This window comes from Eucalyptus grandis, chromosome 1 (genome assembly GCF_016545825.1).
Source record: "Eucalyptus grandis isolate ANBG69807.140 chromosome 1, ASM1654582v1, whole genome shotgun sequence".
NCBI lineage: Eukaryota > Viridiplantae > Streptophyta > Magnoliopsida > Myrtales > Myrtaceae > Eucalyptus > Eucalyptus grandis.
The window spans coordinates 2,342,833-2,354,576 of record NC_052612.1 but is presented as its reverse complement, the minus strand read 5'-3'; the positions used below and the strand labels follow the sequence as shown (position 1 = coordinate 2,354,576).

Sequence of the window (11,744 nt, the reverse complement as noted above, 5' to 3'; positions counted from 1 at the left end):
AGAATAGTACGAAGAAAAGAAAAAAAGAAAATATCTTTACTATAATAACGGAAGATGAGATAAAATTAGATACGCGCGATCGAGTCTCCCCTCAGAAAGACTCGGAATCGGAACGAGAGAGCGAGAGAGCGAGAGAGAGAGAAGCAAAATCGCTGCCCCAGCACGCGGCGGCGAGGAAGACGAAGTTAGGGTTTTTCTCTTCCCGGAGCATCCTCCGCCATGGTACCGCCCCTCCTCTCTCCCTTCGGGGAATTCGCCCTGCCGGTGTCGCGAATCGGCGAATCGCGATGGTCAATTTCGTCGCCGTCCTCTCGCATCGCCGCTCCGATTCGCGCCGTCGCCTCTCTTTTTTTCTCCTCCTTCGCGCGTTTGATTGGTGGGATCGCTTCGCGATGACATTCTGTGTTGTGGGCAACCGATCTGTCCGGGAATTGTCAGCGATCGATTCGAAAGTTGCGTGCTTTATCGCTTCAGTTCGCTAGCTCGATCGGTTTTGAGTTCGTGTCGAACGAGTTTCGGGGAGCAGTGGAATGCCGTCCGTGTCGCAATGCGTGTCTTTTTAGTAAATCTATATGGGCCTGCTGGGTGAAGAGTCACTGCGATTGCACGAACTGAAGCGATTGAGCATGCAACTTCGAATCGATCGCTACCGATTCCGAGATAGATTGGTTTTGATTTTGGAGAGCAGTTGAGTGCCTTTGGTGTTGCAGTGCATGTCTTTTTAGTAGACTACATAGGCCTGCTGCGTAAAGAATCCCCACAATCGCACGAACTGAAGCGATTGAGCCTGCGTATCTTTTTAGTAAACTGTATCTTTTTAGTAAACTATATAGGGCTGCTGCGTAAAGAATCCCTGCAATTGCATGAACTGAAGCGATTGAGCAGGCAACTTTCAAATCGATCGCTGACGATTGCGAGATAGATTGGTTTTGATTTCGGAGAGCTATTGAGTGCCTTCGGTGCCACAATGCGTATCTTTTTAGTAGCCTTAGGTCTGCTGCGGAGTGTGTGCTGGGTGTTGGGTTGTCTGAGTTGGCAGCGCCTGCTGTTTTGTGATGTGATATGCTCGTTTGGGGTTTTTCTTGGTTCTCTAATTTTGTGCCTGCTTCCTGTTCTTTAGGTTCTTCTGCAGCCAGACCCGTTCTTGAATGAGCTCACTAGCATGTACGAGAGAAGCACGGAGCAGGGCTCTGTCTGGGTTACTCTCAAACGATGTATGAATTAACTTCTGTGACTTTGGATGATTCCGCTTTTTTTTTTGGTTTGTCGGTTATTCTTGCGATTGGCACGACGGACATGTCTGATTTGAGTGTGGTGATTGCCGTTTTTTAGCGTCCTTGAAGTCTAAGGTTCAAAGGAATAAGCTAAAAACTGCCGGTGAGTCAATTGAGTACAGATGCCTCATACGTGCAACTGACGGCAAAAAGACTATATCTACCTCGGTATGTTCTCTCTCTCTCTCTCTCTCATGCGTGCGCACCCACACAGAGATGCATGTGTACACGTGCATGCAATTTGATCCTTTCTATGATTGTTTCCTTGGTGCAATCTGTAAGTTCAACCAAATGCAATCTCTGGCATTTCTCTGGGTCAGAAAAGATAGGCTGCAGGCTGCATCGTGCTTGGAATGGGCTACTAATTATTTTTATACAGATATACATAGACATATGCGTCTACACCTGCTCCATTTTGACCGTCAGTTGAGAACTGCTTAATAACTAAGTTACATTGGATTGGAGGACTTTTCTAGGCATGTAATGTGGTTTCAAGCCTTTGTCTGGGATAACAATTGTTTGTTCCTCTCAGTGTGATTACTCAGAAGAAGCAAATACTATTTAGTTTGTCCTATCTTGTATACTTCTTTTCAGATCACCAAATCTGGTTAGCAAGTTGTCACAAATTGTTGGGAATACCCCTGAATTGGAAAGAAACAACACACAACACAGCAAAACTATTTCAAGATCCAAATGCTATTAGAAGATTCTTTGGATGTGATTAATCCTCTTCAAATAGGAGCAAGATTCTGTCTGAGGATCATATCATAAACACAATAAAGAGTGTTGAGAGCAGTAAATGCTTGATGGTTTACAATGATATCTTAGAAGAGTACTTTCAATTTCCATCTGTCAACTCTTTTTGGGGGATCAAAAACCAGTATTCCTTGAGTTCTATGTGATTTTGGATGACACTTTTGGTTCTCCAAAGAGTAGTTAGTAGTTCGAGTTATGTTATCCTTTCTATCTCTAGTGAGGAGTTGATGACTGATATTGCCGTAATTGTTGCTATTATAATGTATAAATAGGTAGGAGCTAAAGATCATCAGCGTTTTCAAGCTTCTTATGCCACGATTCTCAAGGCACACATGACTGCTTTAAAGAAGAGGGAGAGGAAGGACAAGAAAAAGGCTGCTGAAGGAGCGGGGTCAAAGAAGGCACGCCAGGGGTCGTGAAAGCCATTTTTTCATTAAGGTACGCAGGACTGCTCCCTAAAGGAGAAGACAAAAGCTGCAGAAGTATAGGATGGTTGAAGAAGTATAGGATGGTCGAAGAAGATGTCACAAGGGCCGCGAAAGCTGTTTTTTCATCAAGTTTTGTCAATACAAGTACATTAGCCATTGAGATTCAAATGCTTGAAGCCTCTGGGGATTTTTCAGTCAGGCAGCCTTTGATTACAATATTTCAATAGCTGGAGTTTTTGAACATCTCATCTTCTGAGTGACTGCTTACGGCTTTTTGATGCTTCTTTCTTGGGCTCAGGAAATTGTACATCGCGCATTTTGATTGCTTCTGCGACGTTTTGCAATCAGCTTCATCTTTTGAAGTAGGCTGTCTGAGTTGTCTCTCTTCGCTGCAGTGATTGTTATGCAGGTCCTTTTTTTTTTCTTGCATGCCCGTGTCTGTGGCTATTCAGTTCGGTTTTGAGCTCCCTCCTGACTTCCCAAACCCTAAATGGCTATCCATTGTTTACTCTTGTTAACGTCTCTCTGTTTTCTACTCTTTCCCATTTTATTCACGTGTTTCTGGAAATCGAACGATCAGATGGCCTCATTTATCGCTTTTGACGCTTGCAAAAAGATTTATGGCTTGCAATCTCTTTCAATCTTTTCATATTTCCAGATGATTGAGCTTCAGCCAGCATCGACTCAGTGATAATTTTCCTTAGTCCGACGGTATATATGAAAAGTAATAATTGTCGTTAGTCAGATATAAGAAATTTACAACTTCCGTCGTTATGGATCAATTGTTTCATCTTCTTCTTTATTATTTCACATATTCGTACTTTGAAAGACAGATACTTCTTGCAATTTAGCCTTAAAAGCTAGCCTGCAGCAGCAGCAGCAGCAGCAGCACTGAGAAAGAGAGCTTTAGTTATCATACATTAGTGTGCACCATCCGTGTACATACTAAAATCGAAACTAGTAATTTCTGTTTGAGTTTTGGCATTTCACCAATATTGTATATCTTCTTTTCAAATTTACCTGTACAAAATTACATTCGGAGAAAGCATATCGAACAATGGTTGCAAAAGAATTTCTGAAGTTCCAACAAGGAATGTCAAAATTCCTTAGCTTTTTGTCTTAGTTCGTTCAGCTCCCTCTCTATGTCCGAATCTTGAAGAGACCTACTTGCGCTGGCAGGAACCGTTCTGCCTGGTGGGAGCTCTCCTTTCTGATGGAAAAGAGTGAAGCACACAACACTTAAAGACGTACATATTGAAGATAGACATTTCATGAGATATTCCAAAGATGAATAGCCGATTTTCCTTTCTTTCCCCACTTCCTTGGCAAAGAGAAACAGGTAGAAAAGGCAGAACTTCTTTCATCGGTATTTAAACATGAAACTATTAGTTTTTGGGAGTATCCAAAGGTGCTAAACATAAAATATGAAGTCCTAAACATAAAACTATGAAGTGCAATCAGGAAGGAAAAATTTACCGTTTTAAACCATGAATTGGTTATGCCAATTCATCATCTAAACTTCCAATAGTTTTATCATAAGTGTCGCGGATCACTTGAGCTATTGAGTAGCTATATGTGCCATCATGACAATATAGTGCTTAGTTTCTTGTCCTAAAAGAAAGCTGGTTGAAAAATCAAGAGCCATGCTGACTGGGAGTTACAAATATAGTCTTTCGACAAAACACCAAGCATATTAATAGGAAGCTTTTATGTCCATAAGACTTCTAAAGCTTCAGTCCAGACAACCGACAGCCCAACATTTTTTCTTCTTTACTCCCGTTTTCTTTTCTCCCAGCTCTTCACAATATCAGTATTTAATTCTCATAGCCCAGTAAGTTTGTTATGCATGTTAACCAGATCATAATTATTAAAGCAATGTCTCTTTATTCCTCCAGCAGGAAAATAAGTGAAAGACATTTACTGCAACAATCTCACACTTTAAAATCAAGGAGAAATAATAAACCGGACCAATACTATCTTCTTAGGGGGTAAAAGACCTACCTTTGAGCTACCAGAGAGTTCCTTCTTCAAGTTCTCAAGATCATCATCAACTGATGAGCCCTCTAGCAATGCAAACTGCCAAGAGGAAAAATACTGAGTTATAATCTGGAGGCAATATCATTTTTCATAAGCATCATCGTCTTGTTAAAGTATCCCATCTCTTATGGTTTATCTAGGTCTTATTACATACCCTCTATTTCCTGTTAACGGCTAAAGCTTTTAAGATGGACTTTTAAACATAGGTTAGAGCCATATTTCAGTCGTTCATGCCCTAGATGGATGGCATGGTTTGTTCGTGCATGGTTCTTGTTTTGTCTTATCCTTGTTCTTCAATCCCATGTTTTATTATTCATTCGCTTTGCATGTAACATGATAAAGTATCCAACATCACTTGGCTATGGGGTTCATCAAGGCCTTATATTCATGTAGTCTCCCTCCACTGAATGGCTTAAACTTTTAGGTTGGACCTTCTTACAAGTCTAAACACAAATGGTTGACATGTTGTCAAATGTTGTCAGATGTTGTCGGATGATGCTGTTGGGATCAGAAGTGCTACTTGCGCCCCCATTTTAATAATGAACTGGAAATGTTTAGACGCAAAATGGTTGCACAGCAGCTGAAACATGTGCATGGTTGACCTCAAATAAGCTGAAGCTGCTGTATTTGAATGGAAAAGCCCCAGGCCATGAGTTCTTTGCTTTTTCTCAAGGAAATTGAGAAACACGGTAACATGCTATAATGAGACTTAATGCAAAAGAACATTTAATATGAAAAAGGTTTAATGAGGAAAGGAAACCTAAAAGTGCCCAAAAAGGACTCCTTGTACCAACTGGTAAGAAGTGAAAATAAACTTCACGCTTTCAGCCACAGGTTACAGTTTGAACTTTTGGCACAGCATACCAAAGTTTACAGGGAGGCCTCACCAATTTTTAGTCAGTTTGACTATAATTGTCCTTTTATCATAGTGTTAACAAGATCTATTCTCAAGGACAATTGCTTCACTCTAGTAGTTTCTAAGGAGCAAAATATCTGCAAAGATAACTAAATGGGGGAAGAAATGGAACCATTTTACTAATGAGGAGGATTAAATGTAAAAATAAACCAAAGGTCGAGAATGCAGGGATAAACCAGTTACCTTTCCATCAAGATCATCCGTTGTCAACTGGCCTACAGCCTCTGCTTGAGATTCCATTACCATCACTGTCAAATGAACAAATGGAAAGTTTGACAACTTCACTAACACTATGTTAATGCAGAAATTTGAGCTATTCTACTTTATTTCCCTAGTAGACATGTGGCATTTCAACAGGCGGCAAAACATAATTTTAGAAAATTTCAGAATTGTCATAAAAACCCATCTCAAGTTATCATTAGATTATCTGTTTTTATTGTTCTTCACTTAAAATATAATACATCATAAATGAATCCATCACTTGCAAAACCTCAGTGCCTCCAGTTTCTTTTTCTTTTAACTTACATGCTTAATTTCAAATTAAATTTTCTTTGAATATAAGAAATTGGCCACCTAACTTTCATCAAAGTTTTGTTCAAAGGTCTGAGAAAGTTGGATCAAATTGCAACTGGTTAAGTTGCATAGCAATTTTTTGCCTTGCAACAACTATGTTAAATTACATGACCTTAAATATACTCTAGCATGCACCCAATGAAAAATAGCCTGAATGATGTAATTTGGAGGAGCAGAAATCCAAAACTCAGTGTATTTTGACAGCAGAAAACGACATTAGAAAATGAAAAAAAAGGGGAAACCTTAAAACAAGGTGGCAGTCCAATTGTTTTAGTTTGAACCACTTAAGCACAATGTAGGTTCAAATTTTAAATGGACAGCTATAATGTTTAACATTCAGTATGCATGTTCTATCTTTACCGATTATGACTAATGTTCCCAAACCTAATGAGAAGACATTGATAGCTTTATGTGAAGATTGCTGTCCCACAGACTAATATGTAATACAGCCTAGATGATTAAGCAGGACTCATTTACCAATTTCGTTTCAGTGTAGGGAAAATATGAAACCTAAACAAAACACAATCCTCTTTCACTTTCTTCCCAATTAAAAATAAAAAGAGAATTTGCTATGGTTTTGCTCAGTTTGAGTCTATTTTCATACTGATAGCTTCCTTTCCTTTTCTTTTCCTTTTCAGACACCTCTAGACCATGTCATTCTTCTTCAAAGGATGACATGTACAAAGAAACTGATCGCCCAGGAAATGTAGAGCACTAGTAGGAAGAAAACAAGCTTAATTCAAATCCTTATCTCTTTTTCCATAATAGACTCGTTAATAAAATCTGTACAGGAAAAATAGAAAGTAACAATTTTGAGTTTGTCATTCTGGTTAGTTCTCAATTTTAAATTCAGACAAGATGAAAAATCTCTATCTATATATGTCCAGAACTGTAATGGAAGTGAATAACAGCTACCGTCTGACACAAAAAGAATATATGCAGACTGCCCATCAAGCAAGCAGACAATAAATTCGATTCAGCAGAAATTTTACCTTTCTCTTCCATCTTTTCAAATGCCGAAAGGGCATTGCTTGTGTTAACATTTCCTAACATTTCGTTAACTTTGGTTGCAGTCCTAAGAGAGGGGAAAAAAAGAAAAAGAAAAAAGAAAAAAAAAGAAAGAGATGAGCATCTCATATGAGTGACGGAGAAAAACAGGAAGGGATATAGCTATGGGAAATTATGACAGAGACAAACTTCGCAGACTGAGCACGGGCTTTCAGAGTATCCTTTTTGGACTTTGCCTCCTGTATTTTGCTCTCCAAAAGCTACACAAAAATGGATTTCATGGAATGCAACTGTGACAAAATCAGTATCTCTACATGAATATACTCCTCAAAGAAATAAAATAACCAACAAAAAAGTATGGCCAATTTTCTCTTAAAATCCAGAGGCCTATACATAACAATACCCTAGGTAACTTTAAACGATCATGTTAAGCTACTCTTTACTAGCATTGATTCCTTTAAGGGTACAAAAAGCAAACCTTCACCAAGAACCACTCATTCAATGAGTGCATTCAGCTATTACGAAGTTTTGATCAAGTAGCTGGTGGCTAAAGTGCAGTACAAGTTATTCCATGCCCATCGTTTTTGTTATGCTTTTGAAAAACTGCTTGAGCTAACCATGAAAGAAAGCAATGATTGATCACAAGCAACATTGAAGGAGAAGTCGAGTTTCTATAAGGCATATTGCACTGCTTAAAAAGGGCTGTAAATGACCTTTTCTCCACTTTTTTCTTTTCAAATCTACCTCCTTTTAAGCTGTTGTTTCAAAGTTAGTATAGAGACATAATTTTGTCAAAGGAGTCTTCCCATCCCAATGGATTACCAGAGGTCGTTTCTCACCTAAAGATAATTGATGACTGAGTTACAAAAGTATAATGCCAAAATATGCCTTCACCGGTCATTTAGGGTGAAGTGACCTTCACAAGATGAGAACTTGACATACCCTGGTATTTGAGACCAAATTATCGACCACATTCTTCTGTTGATCATACTGTGCTTTTAAAGCACTGGCGTTGTCCTGAAAAAGAATATATTGCGTTGAAAAAGAAATTAGACACCATCTATCTCTTACTATTTCTAGCCATAAGCAAATGAAAATCATCTCAAGTTGCATCATATGAGTATTCAGGACCAAAAAAAAGGGGACCATACATGTTTTTATTGAAAAGTAAGGATAACATTTGGCAATAAATATGACGTTATCAAGAATTAAAGAAAAAGGATGTGTTCATACATATCACATTGTAATGAATTCAGTTATAAAGTAAAAGGTAAGATTACAATAATGTAAATGTTTGACCATGTTGAGAAACCTAACCATTGAACTCTACCGGTTTCTGTAGCTACCAAACAAAATTAACAAGAAATATTTGATGAAAAATTAGACTGGCTTGGATGAATAATGTTGTGTATATGACAGACCTTATATGTAATAGACAGAAGATCAGAACTTTACCTAATATGTAGTGAAAAAGGGACTTCATGTGAGTCAAAGCTTAAGCAATTTAGAAGAAAATAAAAAAGGATAAATTATGTGCATCCATTGTTCTTTCTCTCTAAAAAGGACTCAAAAACCTGCCAGATCATGGAAGCTTATCACAAGCTATGTGTCAAGATGTCTAACCCAGTTATTGTATTAGTGCAGACTCAAAGAGCACAGGATAAAGCAGTCAAATGTGACCGTGATACCTTGTAGAGAAGGTGATGGCTGATATTTCCTTGCTTTACATTTAGAATGAGAAGCACTATGAATAATAGAAAATAACTTATACAAAACACAGTACTGGCATAGTATATTAAAGGGATAATGACATTGACCTGAACATTTCAATTTTCAATGTGGTCCTCAAGACTCTCTCTCTCTCATTATTCTGGCCCAAAATGAAAGGAGGAAAAAGAAATTGCTGACTTGGGAAAACGACATGGTAGTCCACATCATTATTTTGGCCCAATAAATGTTGATGTGAGCATCCACATTAGAAAAATGCATGTGACATGGTGGTACACTTAATTGAAGGACTACATTGAGCGGATTTTGAAAGTTTAGATATTAGATTGAAAAAAGAAAAGAAGTTTGGGGAACACATTTAATATGAAGAAAAGTTCAAGGGCCACGCATGTCAATACCCCTATATTCCAGTAAAATGAAAATCTTGCCAGAAATCTCATCATAATCAGAAGAAAATAAAAGAAGAGCAAGATAAGAGAACACCGGTATTAGTTAAGTAATCGTCCACCACTCCAAAGAAGAAAACATTGCAAATGAAAAAACAACTTACAGCATAAGATTTTCTTCTTTTAAGAGCCTCACGTGCAAGATCTTCCTCACCCTTCTGTAGAGCCAGTTGAGCCTTGCGATACCTAAGACAAAGAATGAGTAATGTACAACAATAACATCATGAAAATTAGCAGGAAAGGTTCTAATCTCATATACCACTCCTCTGAGGCCTGCTCTGCAGCTTTATATTTGTTCTCCAACCGCTTTTGAGATGCAATTACCTGTAAGGAACAAAGGGGATCTATTTAGAGCAACATTTTGAGGTAATAAGAGACAAACTATGGTTAGTAAACCAGGCAACTTCATAACGAAGATCATTTTGAAGCTTCTAGGAGTAGGAATTTTCAAACTATACTACTCTTCATCAAGCTCAAATCACTTGTTGCTCACCTTTCCACATTTAAGAAGACAGAGAATTATATACTGAAGAAGTGAAGTGAATAAGGGGAAGTGAAACAAGACAGGACTTAAAGAGAAGGAAAACATGCAGCAAGAATTGGAAAGCTTACTTGAGCTGTTGCTTGCCTCATTTTTATCAAGTCGTCATTCATTTCAAGCACCGTCTGTTCTAAAATCTTCTCTGGATCCTCAAAAGAAGTTATGACTGCATTGGCATAAGACTGCAGTTGGGAAGAAGTGAATCAGGACATATACTGTATTTGAAAGTAAAATAAGATACTGTGGTGTGCATATGTAAACAGTTCCATGAACTCAACCTTGACCACTCGAGCAAACCGATCAAAAAGATTCATACGAGCACCAAGAGCACCACCACCTCTTCTTTGACAATCCAATCCTTTGCAACGAGCAATTCTGAGTTTCATAACTCTTAAATTCCCAACTGCATGAACATTTATGCTGTGTATGTAACTGTTCAATCAAAAAGATATGGGGTGGAATTGCACTATATACATAAGTTTTAGGACTTTCATGCCTGTATCCCCCTTCTAATATGTATTGCAAATGAACAATTACGCTTTCAGCACTGGTATGGGCATAGTAAAGGTACAACATCTAGACCTTTTAGTTTTAAGCATCTAAGATTTGGCTGATGTCGAACAGAGGGTTGTGCATTGACAAACTGTAAGGGAGAACATCTAACAGCATGCTAAAGACCACTTAAACTTGGCCAAACGTGTTGCCTCATGGTAAGAACCTCTTCCATAGATCTTCGCAAGGAAATGCACATCCTTTTTCTTTGAAAGTCCAGCAATTCTATGATTTACCGCAGACATGGAAGCATAAGGTAAATAAACTGTGTCTCGCATCTATCACCACACACATAGAGCCATCTTAGATATCTTCCAATGTCTCTGGCAATGCTCAACTCCTACCTATATTCTCTCCCTGAGTATAAAGTAGACGGTTCACTTATCCCCCCTCACAGTGTTCTCACGGTGCTATCAAAACCTCTCTTTTTCCCCATCCCTTTACTTTCTTCTCCAAAAAAAAATCCACCAGAATCCATCCTGTCTTCGCGAAACACGCCGAGCGAACCAATCTCCGCCTCCGATTTTCTCATCGCTGTACTCACCAGCAACATCATTCCGCTCGAACACAGTCCTAATAGGCACCGCACTTCGATTCCCTCTCCCTTTTCCCCTCAATCGCATTCCGCACTACCGACCAGGAATCTCCAATAACTAACACTGCAATCACTCCACGCCCGCCGCCCATTCATTCGCATTCGCCCAGGGAACATCGAAGTTCGCTACAATCAAGCACTCCGGCTCCGGAGAAAACGCGGTAAGAAATCGTAGCGCGAGGAGAAGAGAAGACGCACCTCCGCCGTTGAAGAAGGAGGTCGCGAGCGGCGGCCTCTTGACGACGCAGAGGCCGTCGCCGGAGCCGGAGGAGGAGGCGGGCGGCAGCGCGGGCGGAGGAAGACCGGCGAAAGTTTGCAGCTTGGCGGCCATCGAGGGAGTTCGGTCTCGGACTGAGCGCTCTCCCAAGTTCGAATGTTGCAGGAGGAGAAGAACATGGAGCGGAGGAGGAGGAGGAGCAGCGTCGTACGAATGCGTTCTCTTTCGAGATAATATTTAATTTTTTCATTAGTTTCAGATAAAATTTTCATTTTCCGGAAAAGGAGGAAACGAGGAAATAAAAAGTGCCCGTCACAAATTATGAGAAAAATAATGGCATAATTATATAAATGGTTTATAAATTTAAATCAATATATAATTTGATCTATAAATTTTTAATTGATTTAATATCCTTTAATTTTTTTTTTTATATTTCATTCTTGTTAGAAGTGTCTGAATTGCTTGAATCGAATTGAATTAAATATCAAAATCATTAGATTGGACCGAATCAATTGATTGTGTCCGATTTTGGAGAGTATCAATTGATCATCCAGGTAACCTGTTTCCTATCAATTCATTATCCAGGTAACCTGCTTCCTAACTAGATAAACAAGAATCGTATATATATCTATTATTTTTTCAAAAATTGATAAAATTAGAACTAAATATGATC

At 38.9% G+C, this 11,744-nt stretch overlaps 2 protein-coding genes across 2 annotated transcripts; one reads left to right on the top strand and one right to left on the bottom strand.

Annotated features, from left to right (window-relative positions):
* The first annotated feature begins 101 nt into the window (after positions 1 to 101).
* On the top strand, positions 102 to 2,842 carry LOC104440960 (signal recognition particle 14 kDa protein). The gene is made up of 4 exons (XM_010054302.3): positions 102 to 222; positions 1,121 to 1,214; positions 1,333 to 1,442; positions 2,303 to 2,842. Exons 1-4 carry the CDS (start codon positions 220 to 222, stop codon positions 2,447 to 2,449), a joined length of 354 nt encoding a protein of 117 aa, XP_010052604.1. The 5' UTR covers positions 102 to 219; the 3' UTR covers positions 2,450 to 2,842.
* Positions 2,843 to 3,350: 508 nt separating this feature from the next.
* Positions 3,351 to 11,283, bottom strand: LOC104441813 (membrane-associated 30 kDa protein, chloroplastic). Its single transcript, XM_010055427.3, has 11 exons — positions 11,053 to 11,283; positions 9,986 to 10,110; positions 9,779 to 9,889; positions 9,426 to 9,490; positions 9,271 to 9,352; positions 7,935 to 8,009; positions 7,182 to 7,252; positions 6,977 to 7,059; positions 5,595 to 5,659; positions 4,460 to 4,534; positions 3,351 to 3,668 (listed from the first exon to the last, which is right to left on the bottom strand). The coding sequence occupies exons 1-11, from the start codon at positions 11,183 to 11,185 to the stop codon at positions 3,555 to 3,557; spliced, it is 999 nt and encodes a 332-aa protein (XP_010053729.2). The 5' UTR covers positions 11,186 to 11,283; the 3' UTR covers positions 3,351 to 3,554.
* Positions 11,284 to 11,744: the final 461 nt, after the last annotated feature.